The 15,798-nt window shown below is 39.6% G+C and overlaps 1 protein-coding gene across 7 annotated transcripts in view; it reads right to left on the bottom strand.

Annotated features, from left to right (window-relative positions):
• CEP162 (centrosomal protein 162) overlaps nt 1-15,798 on the bottom strand; it is a 95,469-nt gene that overhangs the window by 11,481 nt on the left and 68,190 nt on the right. For 6 of the 7 annotated variants that reach the window (XM_060419237.1, XM_042253433.1, XM_042253434.2 and 3 more), the window contains 7 exons: nt 13,834-13,960; nt 12,817-12,980; nt 11,472-11,576; nt 7,388-7,600; nt 5,618-6,267; nt 1,611-1,752; nt 415-513 (listed from right to left, as the gene is read on the bottom strand). In XM_060419237.1, the coding sequence (XP_060275220.1) occupies nt 415-513; nt 1,611-1,752; nt 5,618-6,267; nt 7,388-7,600; nt 11,472-11,576; nt 12,817-12,980; nt 13,834-13,960 (1,500 nt within the window). The remainder of the gene's footprint in view (nt 1-414; nt 514-1,610; nt 1,753-5,617; nt 6,268-7,387; nt 7,601-11,471; nt 11,577-12,816; nt 12,981-13,833; nt 13,961-15,798) is intronic. The other variant, XM_060419236.1, reaches the window with a different exon arrangement.

The raw sequence follows: 15,798 nt of genomic DNA, 5'->3' as shown, positions 1-15,798 counted from the left end.
AGAGTAGTCAAAATGGTGAGTTTCCAGAAAGCCCTATTTCCTGTAATGGTATTGTTCTTGATGATCCAGCATTACTGTCATAATGATTTACTTACCTTTTTCTTAACTAAATAATCTTACTACTTATTGCAGAAATGGCCTTAACTATACAATTTTACCTCCTAAAAAATCAAAACAACCAAACCAAACCTGCCCCATTTCCCCACTCCCCAGAAAATCTTAAAAAATATAAACATAAATAATTTAATTGGTATTTGAGCTTCATATGGGGACATATTAATATTTTCTTGACATGACAGACATTTCTGAGTTATCTCCATTTGTACATTTAAATTAAAAAATTATGCAGGACTATATGATTGAAATGGCTGAGAAGCTTATGTTAGTTAGCCCAATACTTTGGCTATTTCTTACCTCTTTCTGTAGGATTTCTTCTCGAACTTGAGAAACTACAAGAGACTCTTGCTTACTCTGCAGCTCATTGACTTGATTTTGAAAATATTTTATAAGTACCTAGGAAATTATGTTAGCAGTACTGTGTTAGTCACGTTTTTCCATGAACATTTGAAAAATATAGGAAAGTGAACTAATGACCTTTGTATGTGTTAAACAAATTAAAAGGATCCTATTTTAAAATTGCCTGAATCTAACAATAGTGTTTTTACATAAAAGAAAATTTACAGTAATTTCATATCTCATATCTTGTCCATGCTCAAACTTCTACAACTGATGGATTTCTTTTTAATGAAGATGCTGTTAAACTATTATGGGTGGGAGAGGTGGTCATGAGAGAATTATTTCTTGAAGTACCCCCCTCTACCCAGCTTGGTTTTTAGAATTAAAACCTACAGAAAAGATGAAGGGCACATGGAACATTCATATATTCTTCAACTTGAATTATCCACTGCTAGTGTTTTGCCATATTTGCTTTCTTTTCTTTTTTCTTAGATACCTCATTTGAAAGTAAGTTGAAAGTTCTCTTTTAATGATTTTTTTTCAATTTTCAAAAGTCATAGAAGACAGGCCACATAGCTGACACTGGTAAATATCAGAAGCTAACATATATACTATCCAAGAAGAACAACACCCTTGAGGAAATGCAGATGAACTGTCAGCACGCCCTGTCATAATTCTCAGATGACTATGCTTCATATTGACTAGAATTATGTACATGTCTCTGTTCATTACTTTATCCCCTGTGCCTGAATGGCTAGGAAATATTATTTAATGCAAAACAGGAAAGAAGAGTGACTTGTCAGTTTGGACTTCGGGTGAAGGGAGATGGTTCAACACAGGCTCAAGTGCTAAGGTCCTAATCACATTCAATTTATCCCTGAACCACTTATTACAACCCACTTAGGAGAAAGACTATTTTGAGAAATATAGGGACGAAATTGCAAAAACACTTATTTAGATGTATAACAGTAAAGCTGAATAGTTAAACACATGTATGGTAAGGGTGTCAACTCCTATTAAAAAAAAAAGCAATGATAATTTCTCATTTCTATCACCAACCTCAAGCAGTGAAGTTAAGTACTTCCAGATACATTGGCAACGATCTTGAAAAAAAAAAAATCACATTCCAGTCAAAGTTTATTAAAGTCACCTACCTCCTGAGTTGCTATTTTACGATTTAGTTCAGCTACTTTGGAAGAAGAATTTTCAACTGCATTTTGGCAAAGGAGTTTCTCTACTTCCCTCTGATGAGATGCTTTGAGAGATGTGATGTGTGCTGCAGTCTCTTCCTTGAATCTTTAGAGCAAATTAAAGAAAACCACACATAAAAGTGGTTCTTCAACCTCTAATTCAGTTAGCCAATAAACAGTATAAGCCTGGAGATTAAAGAAGCAAACGGAGAAAAGGCACCAGTATCTACTGCGCTGTGCTCGGTGCTTTGGACATTACTGCCTAGGAATTCTTACAGCCACTCCGTGAGCTTGCTCTTATTTACTCAGTTTTATAAAGGCAAACTTGAGTGCGGGAAAGAGTGATACGTCTGCGGTCCTAGGTCAGTAAATTGTAGAGCTGGGGTTTGAGCCCAGCAGAGCTGGACACCACCACCAGCCTGGGGCACTTTGAGAGAAACAAAGGCTCTAAATGTTGTCTGGATTTAAGGCAAAGAGCTTGTTATTTTACCTGTTAAGATAAATTCAGATTTACTGCCCCAATTCTTTAGATTCTCAAATGCTTTGTCTCTAGGCAACACTCACCAGTTTTTGGCCCACGCATAACTTCACAGCTAGCTCCAGGTTGTGCGAATAAAATGATCTTTATGGTAATTCTTAGGACATAAGGTAGTCTGAACCTAATTGGACCATTAAATGTGAGAGACTGCTCATTTGTCTCTGTGACAAAATTTATGCATTCAGCGGCAGTTCAGTAAATGGCAAAGTTATGACTAAAAAGCGGGACATTTCTTACAGATAAACATTTCCTCTATTATTGGAAAAATTATTAAAAAATGACACAATTTTATTGAAAGCAGATATTTAGCAATCACTGTTGATACTTATTAATATGGCAATTCCCAAACTATAAACAAACATATCAGTTGCTTATTTGACTATATGAATACTTCTTCACTGAAACACTGTTATTAGGGTCCTAGGACAAGCATAAAAGTCTAAAGTACCCATGATATAACTGAGCTATAGTAAAAAACAGCCAAAAGAAGAGAGGTTACTTTTCACATCTCCAGTTCAGAGCTATCTAAGAAACAGACTAACAACACTAAAAAATTATGTCTAGGAAAATTTACAGGAAAATCTGAATTTTAAATTATCTTTGGAGATGTCACTTTGCTGACAAAGGTCCAGATAGTCAAAGCTATGGTTTTTCCAGTAGTATTGTATAGATGTGAGAGTTGGACCATAAAGAAGGCTGAGCGCCAAAGAACTGATGCTTTCAAACTATGGTGCTGGGGAAGACTCTTCAGAGTCTCTTAGACAACAAGGAAATCAAACCAGTCAATCGTAAAAGAAATCAACCCTGAATATTCATTGGAAGGACTGATGCTGAAGCTCCAATACTTTGGCCACCTGATGTGAAGAGCTGACTCATTTGAAAAGACCCTGATACTGGGAAAGATGGAGGGCAGGAGAAGAAGGGGATGACAGAGGATGAGATGGTTGGATGGCATCACCGGCTCAATGGACATGAATCTGAGCAAACTCCAGGAGATAGTGAAGGACAGGGAAGCCTGGTGTGCTGCAGTCCATGGGGTCGCAGAGAGTCAGACGTGACTGAATGACTAAACAACACGATTCTTTTCAACTGGCTTCATTACTACTACCATATTCAGGACAAAGAGTCAAGGTTTCAATTTGGAAGTGATACGGCTGCCTATCAGTCAATAAGCATTTGTTAGGTGCTTCTTCTGCTTATTCTCCCTGCACTCTGCCAGGTCCTATCTCTTCCTTCATTCAGGCACTCACTACTCATTCTGATGCTTCCAACTCTGTGTTCCTTAATTTAGTCAGGTGTGTGTGTGTGTCCAACTCTTTGCGACCCCATGGATTATAGCCCGCCAGGCTCCTCTGTCTGTGGGATTTCCCAGGCAAGAACACTGGAGTCAGTTGCCCTTCCCTTTTCCAGGGCATATCCCAACCTAGGGATCAAACCTGTGTCTCCTGGAGTGGCAGGTGAATTCTTTACTATTGAGACATGTGGGAAGCCCTAGTCAAGTGTATTGAAATTCTAATCTCTGAAGGGCATAATGTTATATATTCTCAATATGTTATATAACTTCATAATTAGTATGTTGCTTCACAAACATTAAACTACACGTTTTATACACTCTAAACCTTACGTTGAACTTCATATTCAGACCTATTATTGCCTACAAGTTGCAAAAGAAGTATAATCTTACATCAGTTCTCAAGAAGCTGTAAGGTGGTGTATGACAGTGCTTTCTTGGTACATAAGTTATACAGGAGTTGGAGGTGGGAGCAGGAAATTTCTAAGAAGCTCTGGGTAATATTTTTCCTAGAAAATGAAACGTGAATGAGCAAACGGCAGGGAAGAAACTTGGCAAGTAACACAACTCTTGATAGAGCACGATTAGAATGGTGATGGGACTTGAGATGCCAGGGACAGAAATTTAGTCTTGACGTTTGGGAAAGTTGGGAGTCACTGGAGGACAGTGATTCAGACACAGGAGTACTAAAGAATATTAATGGTTTTTAAGCAAGATGATCAGGGGAGGCAGAAACTGAAATCGGGGAGATCAGGGTGGGCCAACTGCCTAGTAAACCAAGTGTGCCACACTAATAAAAGGAGGAAGAAAGGAAAATAAGTATTATAAGGAAGCACCCCACAGACCGTCAACCCAAGGAATAAAGGTGGTAAAGCTGGGCCTGGAAATTGAAAAAGTATGGTCACAGACACAGACAGCGATGCTGGAAGGGGGGATTACTTTACATGTAAAAAAGAGGAAAAAAAATTGAAATATTACTGATTCCAAGAGGAACAATCCAGCAAATTTTCAGATTTAACATCTGAACTCAGGGAAGAAAATAAGACTTGAAAAGTAAAATCTAGGAGTCAGGTTCATAGAAGCCATAAAGAATGATGAGTTTAGCAAAGAAGGAGCAGAGAACAGACAGTCAAAAGCCAACTTTGTAACAAAGTCAGATTTTTGAGGCAGGAGAATGAAAAAGATTCAGGAGTCACTTAAAAGCAGCAGAAAAGGAGCTTTAGTGAGAGCTGGTACGTCATGGAGACTGAGAGGAAACCCTTTCAGGAAAAGCAGTGCAATCCATACTGTCTCCACAGTGTTAACGGAGAAAACTCCACTGACTGAGAAACGTTCTCCAGAGACCAACATCAACAGTGTGAGGATCAGACCATGCTTAGAGCAAGTCAGGCGGAAATACGAGGGGCGACCTGTGGGAAATCTGGTCCTGAAAGGCAGAAAGAGGACAAGAACTTGGTTTGATTGGGTGAAAAAGATGTGAGCCTGTAAGAAGGCTCAGAGGAGAGAGACAGGAGATGGTTCTTGGAGATTCTGAGAAAGAAAGGGATTAAGTAGAGAAGTTCTTCAAGGTATGAACTGATGTGACAACAAGATTAATTTGAAGAGTTATTTTGGAAAAGAGCACCGTTTCCTCATAGGATATCAAGTGGTTTTAACAGGAGCTATTTTCTGACAGCCATCTGCCTACCACAACCATAAATTTATAGAGATGGGTCAGCTTACTAACACCATTTGGATATGTGCAGAGAGACAAGACTGGGCAGGAAGGATGGGGTTCACATGAAGATTTCAGTTCATGAGAATCTCAGCTTGCAACAGGTAGGAAATCCAACCCTTAAACAGATCTACACTTAGCCATGTTATACAGCTTCTTAAAATTTGTCTTGTGAATTTGGTTCAAGGGGCTTCCCTGGTGGCTCAGATGGTAAAGAATCTACCTGCAATGTGGGAGAACCAGGTTCGATCCATGGGGTCGGGGAAGATCTCCTGGATAAGAAATGCCATGTTATACAGGTTCTTAAATTTTGGTTTATAAATTTAGTTCAGGGTCAAACTAATTACCCAGGGAAATACATCTTAAGATTTTTAAATTTTTCTTTCTATGTCCCTACATACTGACAAATTCATTTTTTTTTTTTTTACCTTTTCATGGTGTTTTCAAATTGATTCACTGTAGCTTCAGATTTCATCTTCAGCTCATTCCCCTCCACAGTTAATCTCGCCACTTCATTTTTCAATCTGCAGTTTTCTTGTAAAACCTCTGAAACGTGGGAATCAGTAAAAGAATGTGGTTGGTAAAGTTTGCCCTCTAGGGTTCCAGAGGAGTCAGCATTTCCTTTGCCAGCGTACAAACCATCTTTCTTCACCCTTTTGGCAGTCATTTCCTCTCGAGCCTTAGAGTGCTGGTTAGAGAGCATCTTTCTCCTCTCCTTCTGAAGTCGCTCCACAGTTTTGGAAAGGTCCTGTATCTCTCTCCCCTTTGCAGCCAGCTCCTCATTGAGCCTGACCAGTTTAGCTTTAGAGTGAGCCTGCTCCACCTGGAACTCTATGGACTGGAAATCTTTATCATCCTTCTCAGTCTTCTTGAGTTCCAATTCAGCATTCTGATGTTTAAGAACATCTATTTCAGCTTCAAGATTTCTTATGGTAATCTGATGGGCTTCCTTAACATCATCCAGTTCCTTCTCCAGTGCTTTAGCCCTTGAGGAGTTGTCCTGTTGGTTCTGGGCTGCCTCCTTCAATTTGCAAGCAAGTAACTGCTCCTGTTCCTCCAGTCTCTGCTCATACTGAATCTGCAGAAAAGAATCCATGCAACAACAGACCGCTGCTAAATGCTTCATTAGTTACCGAAGCCCTGAACTCTCCCAGGCTCTGCCTTTTCCTTCATTCAGGGACCCACCATATATTCTGATGCCTCCAAATCCATGCTCCTTGAGTCAGTCAAATGTGTTGAAGTCCTAATCTTTGATGGGCATTCCATTACATATTCTCAATATATGTTATATAATTTCATAATGCTGTATGTTGTTTCATGACATTCAATCACACATTTTCGTATTCTAAAACTTATTTTAAGTCTCACCATTACTGTGTACCCTTCTCTATGCAAATTGACAAACTATTCTCCCTGAGGATAAATAGGCAAAGCAGTCGGGGATACTAACGTCTATAAGAAATAGCGCATTTTCAACGGCTTAACATCAATTTAGAAATTTCACCGAAGTCAGACTAGAATTTGCATACTAGAGCTAAATTAACAAAATAACCTAACAGTCCAGGCCAAGGAGGGAGGCATGATAAGAATTTTGTTCATTCATTCAATGAATATTTATTGAGCTACAACTGCCGGCACTGCGTCAGACCCTACAGATAAATTGAGTTCCTGCATTCCAACAGTTCATAGCCTGGTGAGAGAGACATGCCAAGTTTCAATGTCCTGTGGTAACTGGTAACGGGCCTATGAACACACGGCAGAGGGGATGAGGTACCAGAGTGTGTCTGGAGGCCTTGAGGGAGGGGGAGAAGACGGCAGAGAGAGAGCACATTCAAGTTCAGCCTTGAGGGGTGTGTGTGAATTTGGGGATAAGTGGAAACTGGGCTATTTCAGAAGAAGGAAGAGCACATGCGAAGGCAACTGAACACTTGATATGCACTGGGAATCAGAAATGAAAGGAAGAAGTGGCCAAAAATGAGCAGAGGCAGAAGTGGGATGAGATACGGACTGGAAAAAGGAAAAAGTTGGGAAAATTTAGACAGATCAAAAGGGAGGGGTTGGAATTCATTTCTCTATTTGGTCTCTGCACCGCTCCCCACTGCCCTACCCCAAGACATACTCTTCTGTCTCATTCTAAGAAGCTCTCAGCTCCCATGGCACACCTCAGAGCCCACCTCCATGGCTAACCTGGCACTTACCTTCATTTTCTGAAACTGCTGTTCCATGGTACGAAGGCTTTTCTTTGCTTCTTCATCTCTGCCCTCCAGATCAGCTTCTAGTTTTTTTATCCTTTTTTCCATAAACTCCACTGTATTTCTATCTGCTATATCACCAGCTGCTGATGCAGCCAGTATTAAAGCTGGCAAAGAATTGGGGTATCGTCTCTTTAGAATTCCTTCCATTTCCTTAACCTAGTGAAATATTGTAGTATGCATTTAAAGTCACAAATATGTTAAAATTAAGCAGTTTAATGCACACATTTAGATTATATTAGCCATGTTTAGATTTCAAAGAGATGTTTATATTACATCTCAAGACTGAATCAAATGTACAGTAACACAAGTTTCAAATTTCAAATCTAGATTATCTGATTAAAAAACACTAGAGTATAATGTCTAATTTAATTGATTAATTTACAGAAACCCTCTTATATTTATTTGAAATAGATCTTGTGACCTCCTATTATACTCCTCAATCTAAATCTCTACCTCACTGGTAAAACAGGAAGAAAACAATACTGATTTCATGGTGTTCATGCAATTAAGTGAGGATCAGATGACATTTATCTCAGTGACAAGCAGAGTGGCCAGCATGTGAAGTGGGCCTGATAATGGTTTTATTATGATCTGGTCTCAAAAACCACCTTTCCAAATCCTGTTCCTAGACTATTAGTCCTTCAGTTCAGTTCAGTCGCTCAGTCATGTCTGACTCTTTGTGATTCCATGAATTGCAGCACACCAGGCCTCCCTGTCCATCACCAACTCCCAGAGTTCACCCAAACTCATGTCCATTGAGTCGGTGATGCCATCCAACCATCTCATCCTCTGTCGTCCCCTTCTCCTCCTGCCCCCAATCCCTCTCAGCATCAGGGTCTTTTCCAATGAGTCAATTCTTCACATGAGGTGGCCAAAGTATTGGAGTTTCAGCCTCAGCATCAGTCCTTCCAATGAACACCCAGGACTGGTCTCCTTTAGGATGGACTGGTTGGATCTCCTTGCAGTCCAAGGGACTCTCAAGAGTCTTCTCCAAACACCACAGTTCAAAAGTATCAATTCTTCAGCGCTCAGCCTTCTTTACAGTCCAACTCTCACATCCATACATGACCGCAGGAAAAACCATAGCCTTGACTAGACCAACCTTTGTTGGCAAAGTAATATCTCTGCTTTTGAACATGCTATCTAGGTTGGTCATAACTTTCCTTCCAAGGAGTAAGCGTCTTTTAATTTCATGGTTGCAATCACCATCTGCAGTGATTTGGGGCCCCCCAAAATAAAGTCTGACATTGTTTCCACTGTTTCCCCATCTATTTCCCATGAAGTGATGGGACCAGATGCCATGATCTTCGTTTTCTGAATGTTGAGCTTTAAGCCAACTTTCTCACTTCCTCTTTCACTTTCATCAAGAGGCTTTTTAGTTCCTCTTCACTTCCTGCCATAAGGGTGGTGTCATCTGCATATCTGAGGTTATTGATATTTCTCCTGCCAATCTTGATTCCAGCTTGTGCTTCTTCCAGTCCAGCGTTTCTCAGAATGTACTCTGCATAGAAGTTAAATAAGCAGGGTGCCAATATACAGCCTTGACGTACTCCTTTTCCTATTTTGAACTAGTCTGTTGTTCCATGTCCAGTTCTAACTGTTGCTTCCTGACCTGCATATAGGCTTCTCAAGAGGCAGGTCAGGTGGTCTGGTATTCCCATCACTTTCAGAATTTTCCACAGTTTATTGTGATTCACACAGTCAAAGGCTTTGGCATAATCAATAAAGCAGAAATAGACGTTTTTCTAGAACTCTCTTGCTTTTTTGATGATCCAGCAGATGCTGGCAATTTGATCTCTGGTTCCTCTGCCTTTTCTAAAACCAGCTTGAACATCTGCAAGTTCACGGTTCACATATTGCTGAAGCCTGGCTTGGAGTAGGTTCTTAAAGGTAACACCATTTGCAAAGTTAACAGCAAATATTTCCATAACTGAAGACTGCTTCCACACTCATAAATGTACACAGATACGTACATCGATATGTACATAAATGTACACAGATGTCAAGTGGAATATATCCAGATATAAATACTGATAATTTCATCTGCAAAATTTTCAGTTTTGCTTCCTCTGGTATTAAAAATCTAGATTAGATGTAAGCATATAAAGGTATACACATATATACATTCATTCTATGTATATTAAAAAGAGACCATATTTGGCAGAAAACAACAAAATTCTATAAAGCAATTATCCTTCAACTAAAATATAAATTAAAAAAGAAACTAGTTTTTAAAAATGGATTTAACATGTCTATAATTAATACATTCATTCAAATGTTAAACAGTGTTTTCAATCTGATTTTGATATTTTAAAATGTATACTACATTTCTGGTGGAAAACTAATTTTATTTCTATCTTCTTTAATCTGGCTTTTTAATATTCTTCTTTGGTCACTGTTATCAGTGCGGCTCTATTATACAATTAAAAAAAAATCTCACTGGAAATTAAACTACTGAATATACCATTAAATAAGCATGAATGAATGCACATAACCTGAAATTTTGACTATTAACATGCATACAATTAGCCCCACTTTTCCTTATGTACTATTTAGAAAAAAGGATGTTTTATTCTATAAACTATTTCAGAATGCAGCTCAAAATGATTCTGAATATATTGTGATATACCTTGATTATAAAATATATATTAAGAACAATCATTAGGATAGAAACATCTGCTCATGGGAAGAGAGTAGGATTTGAAATGCACCTGTAGCAAACTATACAAAATATTAATGCATAATATGTTAGAAAGCTCTAATCCGATAAACCAATAAATTTTTAATGAAAGTGCTAGTAAAAGAGGGAGGTTACTTTTATAAATGTTGTACTGCTGTCAATATGCGTCACCATTTCAAACCTTAATTTTGTTTTTAAGCTGTTTTATTTTTTTACTCTTATATGTTTGGTTCCACAGTATTCTCTTAAAATTAAGTCATCTAGTGCAGAAGTGGTTCCTTTGGTCTTTTCTCACAATTCTGGATGGCCTCTTCTATGTGGGCTAATCTAAGTCTTAAGCACTGGGGGAAAAAAGTCAAACAATCCTGGACGATAGTTATTTCAGAATATTTCTAGCTCTTCAAACCACCTCCTTCCTCCTTTTGTGGCCACTGAACCAAACTACCAAATCATACCTTTTAATCTAACAGGTCCTGTAAAATTAACAAAGCTAATTTTTTGCCCAGTTTTCCTTCTTCTTCTTCTAAAATGGGGATGATATTCAGCCCAGCGATGACCTCACAGTTTCAGGTTTGTGATGGAATAATAGCTGTGTATCTAAGTGTCACAACTACAGCATGATGTGTCCTTATGAACAGGGCTGAAGTTCTAATTTTAATATTTAGTTATGAATACAAACACTACATTACAGAAGGTTTTAAAAACTTAAGGAAAAGTTAATTAGTATTCCTGCTTACAAAGTAACTATTTCAATGAAAATGAAAAACTTTATCCTAATAAGCGTCACTATACAAAGAGTTGGACATGACTGAGTGTGCACACACACAAATAGTGTGAGCAAGAGCTCAAAGTTGTGGCCAGCTCTCTGGGAGGCTGGATGTTTGGTTTCCAGAGCATCCCACAAGACTTCCCAAGCGCTACTAACACACTCCCAACTGAAGGGTCTCCTACCCTGCCCTCCTCTCTCACCTATCCTTCTTCAGGAGAAAGGATCCTAGCTCTACACCCCGAGTGTCAAAGTTCTGTTTCTTTCGTCCTGGATGTCAAACAGAGTTGGGATGCAAACAACCTTTCATCAGTAGATCTACCACCTAACGAGACATGACTTTAAAAATTTCTTTCTTCATAGAACTGCAGATTATATAAAATGATTTTGTTTCCTGCTTTTATAAATTGTTACTCTGAATACTGTATTCAAAGTTGAAAGCAGAGGCAGTTCTATATTAAAATGAGTGAATAACACTAAAAGCTTGCAAGCTGACTACACTGTATAGAAGCTTCTAAAACAAAAAACAAAAATGCACTGTATATAAAATATCTTAATGAAAATTTACCCTGAACACATACCTGTCGCTCTAGATCCTGAATTTTTTTGGTATCAGCTGCTTTTTCTTTTAAACGTATCTTCTGCTGGATGGATGGATTTCCAGATTCAGCTTTCAGCTTCTCAACCTACCAATAAGGAAAGACCATGTTGAGAAACATACGCTTGAAACACAGCAGGGAGACCTCAAGAGGGAAGCGTGATGGGAGTTCATTTCAGGGCGCTGTGCTGGAGACACAGAGAGCAAACAAGACAAGCCAGACGCCTACTTTCACGGGGCTTATGTCCTAATGGAAGGAGAGCTCTGATGAGCTAATGAAGTAAATCAGTAACTTCTGAGCATAACAAGTACTACAAAGAAAATAAAGTGAAAGAATGAGAAAGAAAGAGTCAGGGGGGCAGGACTAGTAGCTATATTAGATAAAGAGGTCAGGAAGATCTTTCTGGGGAGTAGAAATCAGAGCTGAAACAAACAGTGAGACACGGGAAGAATGCAGGCCAGGTCTCTTCAGGCCAAAGTGACAGCATGCTCGGGAAGCAGAGGGAGGTCCGCTGTGGTTGGAGGAGAGTGACTGGGGAAGGGCAGTACAGATAGGGCTGGAGAGGCAGGGTGCATCCAGACCACGTGGGGAACCTCACAGGCTGTGATAAGGAGCTTGGATTTATCATCATGCCCTGGTAATGGGAGGGGGTGGGCCAGGTACTGGTTCCCAATCCCCACAGATACTAAGATCCAAGGATGCTCAAGCCCCTTTTACAAAATGGTGTAGAGTTTTCATGTAACTCCTGTAAACTTTAAATCATCTCTACATTGGGCTTCCCTGGTGGCTCAGATAGTAAAGAATCTGCCCACAATGCAGGAGGTTTGGGCTCAATCCCTGGGTTGGGAAGGTCCCTTGGAGAAGGAAATAGCAAGCTCTAGTATTTTCGCCTGGAGAATTCCATGGACAGAGGAGCCTGGCAGGGCACATACAGTCCATGGGGTCGCATCAGACATGACTGACCAACTTTCACTTTTTTCCTGTATACTTTAAATCATCTCTAGATTATTTGTAATACCTAAAACAATGTAAATGCTATGAAAATAGTTGCCACTGTGCAGCAAATTCTGCTTTTAGACATTCTGTTTTCTCTGAATATTTTTAATCCATGGTTGAATGAATCTGCTGGATAGGGAACTTGTGGATACAGAGAGCTGCCTGTATTCTTAATCTAAAATAGACTACACAAATAAACACAAACCAAAGTCCACCCGACACTGTAATTAAAAGAATTTCAAGTATATTGATTCAATGACACAAGCCTATGAAGAAGTGTTGAGGATAACAGGGTTCTTCTATAGAAATACATTCTGAAATGATCTGTTACCTCAAGTTTCAGCTTCTCAATTTCTTCATTTGCTTCTTTAAGCCGAACTGCATCTTTATCTAGAAGTTCCTGATTTTCGGCATACCACTGTAATCTTTTTTGCAGACGACTGATTTCTTGTTTATGGGTTTCTTCTATAATTTTTATTTCATATAATTTTTCACCTATAAGATCAAGTAATTCAATAACTTAATTATAATTTTTCAAAATGTGGGAATAAACTAAATGAAAAGATTTTAAATGAAAACCAATGCCTCTCTAATGCAAGCACTATTAAGAAAGAGGCAAAAAACTTGTTTTTTTTGTAAGGTTGTGTCCAATTTAGTGTATTAGTGAAGGAGGATGAAGACTGTGCTCACAGTCCACATCATCAAACTTGTAGCAAAGCTGGCATCTAGAAATTCTTGATTAACAGTTTTTCCAATGACTTTCATTATAAAAGTAAAGTCATTTCTATGAAAATAAATGTAGAATTCCGGGCCTCTCCATTTCTTTACCTATGAATCTGTCAGGACCCAGCTCAAATGCCACTCTTCTCTGAAATCCTCATTAGCATCCTCATGTTTATTTCTAATGTTAAACTTTTCTGCTTTCTTATTTTACTCTCCTTTGTTTTCCCCAGTGAGGTATGCCGTATCCGTCTGTGTGTTTTCTACAACATAGTACAATGTTATTTGTTCATTTGGCAAATATTTGAGAGCATATGTTTCAGACTCAAGAGATAAAAAGAGGGGCCATACCCTGAAAAGTCACAGTCTACCTGAGATGACTATAAACAACTAAGTATGTGATGCCACAAATTCAAAGTAATCCATGATTTTCTTTGATCTTGTAATCATTGATGCTAAAACCAATCAAATGCACATACCTATTAGTAACTAATATTTTAAAAGCTTCTAAAATTATACTACACTTCAAGGAATAGCATTTTGATTATACTATCCAACTGCTATTACTTAACTCAAGACGAGAACAGTTAAGAGTATGCAGGTGAGCCGTCTCAGCTCAGACTTTTACCTGTAGCGTAAGCAATCTGGTCTTTGGCTTGGTCTCTCTCTTTCTTCACTTTTTCCAAGTCTACTTCAAGAGCTTGTTTGTCCTGCTTTAGTCTTTTGATGTCTTCCAACAAACTGTTCTTTTCTTTCTTGATATTCATAAAAATACAGAAGCAAATTATTTCCAACCACAATCAATTGTAGAATAATGTCTCTTTCACCCAATTCATCATAAAGATTGCTAATTATTTTTCTTAAATTCCAGCTTGATTTTATCACTAGTCCCCTTTCAGTGATACAAGCTCCCCAGAGCCTCCAAGCATCAGTTCTCATCACTTCACACAGCTTCCAGGCCCCTTCCAATCTCTTACTGCTCCTGGGTTTCTCCACCCTCCTCACCAGGCTGCCTCTTCCACCCTCAGCACCTACAATCTGTTCTCCCAGGAACCACAGGAACTGCCTTCAGGAGTCAGTCAGTATCGTTTCTTGGTCTGAAACTCTCTGGTGGCTCCCACCTCTTTTAGGGGAAACCTATAGCTCTTACCATGACCTTCAGCGTCACAGAACCCAGCCTTGCCCACTGCTCGGATGCATGGCCTGCATCTCCCCCTCCCACTGCATGCCTACAGAGACCTCCTGGCTGTTCTTTGAACCTGCCCAGCACGTTCCTGCCCCAAGGTATTGGCCCTTAGTGTTCCCTCTGCCCTCAGATAGCCAAGTGGCTCGCTCCTTCACTTTATCAGGATTTCTGCTCAAATGAGGCCCCAGGAAGGCCTTGTCTGGTCACTCTAAACTAGCAACCCCCACCCTGGTCCCCAGATGTATGGCTTTACTTTCCTCTCACGCACTCATCACCACCTGACATATTATGTATTTACTTGAAAGCAGAACTTTATTTTTATCATCCTTTATCACAAAGGCAAAAACTATGCTTGACACGACAACTTAAAGTCTCAATGTGCTGTACATGCCATACTCAACGGCCCTTACTCTTAGCTTTGATAGAGTCATATTTACCTTTCAGAGTGTAGTTCAAATGAGGCTCTCCCTGATAAACCCCACCCATGCATTCCCACAAACTTCCAGTGTGCCTGGAAGTACAGCATTTATTACTCTGTTTCATATGACACTGATCTGTATTACCTGCCTTTTCTCTTTATTAGGCTGAAAGCTCTCTGGGGATATCAAGACTGATTTTACTACTTGTTTACTTTGTGGCACTAAGCACATGGCGGGTACTCAGTAAGTGCACACTCAACTGATAACTACTGAAGAAATTCCTGTATTCAAGGTGGTACACTTGGTACCACCTTGTTCAGTGTCTAGAGGAGAATTCTTAGAAACTTTGTATCACACTACCTTACAATTTAAAATCCAGGCTTATGAAGTAAATAAATCCACCCCTAAGGCCTTGTATTAATATAATCATGGTTTTAGTGGCATCATTTCACTGTTTAATCTTTTGTGTGATCTTCTGTGGATGTCTTTTCAGGAGAACGCTGAGTTTCTTCAAGAATTTACTGTGCGGACACTCGGAGGCCTCTGCTTATCTCTCTGACCCTCTTTCCCATCACTCTTGTCCTTACTCACCCACTCATTCCTCAGAGGCTTCCGAGGCACCATGTCCCCGTCTGGAAGGCTCGGTCTTTGCACAGTGGGTGGCTGCTCCTCCTCAGCACCTGACGCAGACACTACTTTCTCAGGAGCGTCTCCCCGCTTGCTCACCCACACTGCTGAGAGCTGCCTAACCCCTGCCCTGCCTACCACTAGTCGCTGTTCTTATTTTTCTCAAAGAACTTAACCTCCATGTGCACCTATTCCTTGCTCACTTATTATCTGTCTTCCTTGACTGAATACATACTCCTAGTGAGCAAGGTACACGCCTGTCTTGTTTACCTGCCATTTTCCCACAGCTAAGAAGAGTTCCTAAGTGACTGCTGAGCTGCAGGCAGCCTCATCCTCCTCCTCATCATGGGAAACTAGAAGC

This window comes from Ovis aries, chromosome 8 (assembly GCF_016772045.2).
Source record: "Ovis aries strain OAR_USU_Benz2616 breed Rambouillet chromosome 8, ARS-UI_Ramb_v3.0, whole genome shotgun sequence".
NCBI classification, from domain to species: Eukaryota; Metazoa; Chordata; class Mammalia; order Artiodactyla; family Bovidae; genus Ovis; species Ovis aries.
Note: the sequence above shows the minus strand (reverse complement) of the source record. Positions and strands in the feature narration are given on the sequence as shown.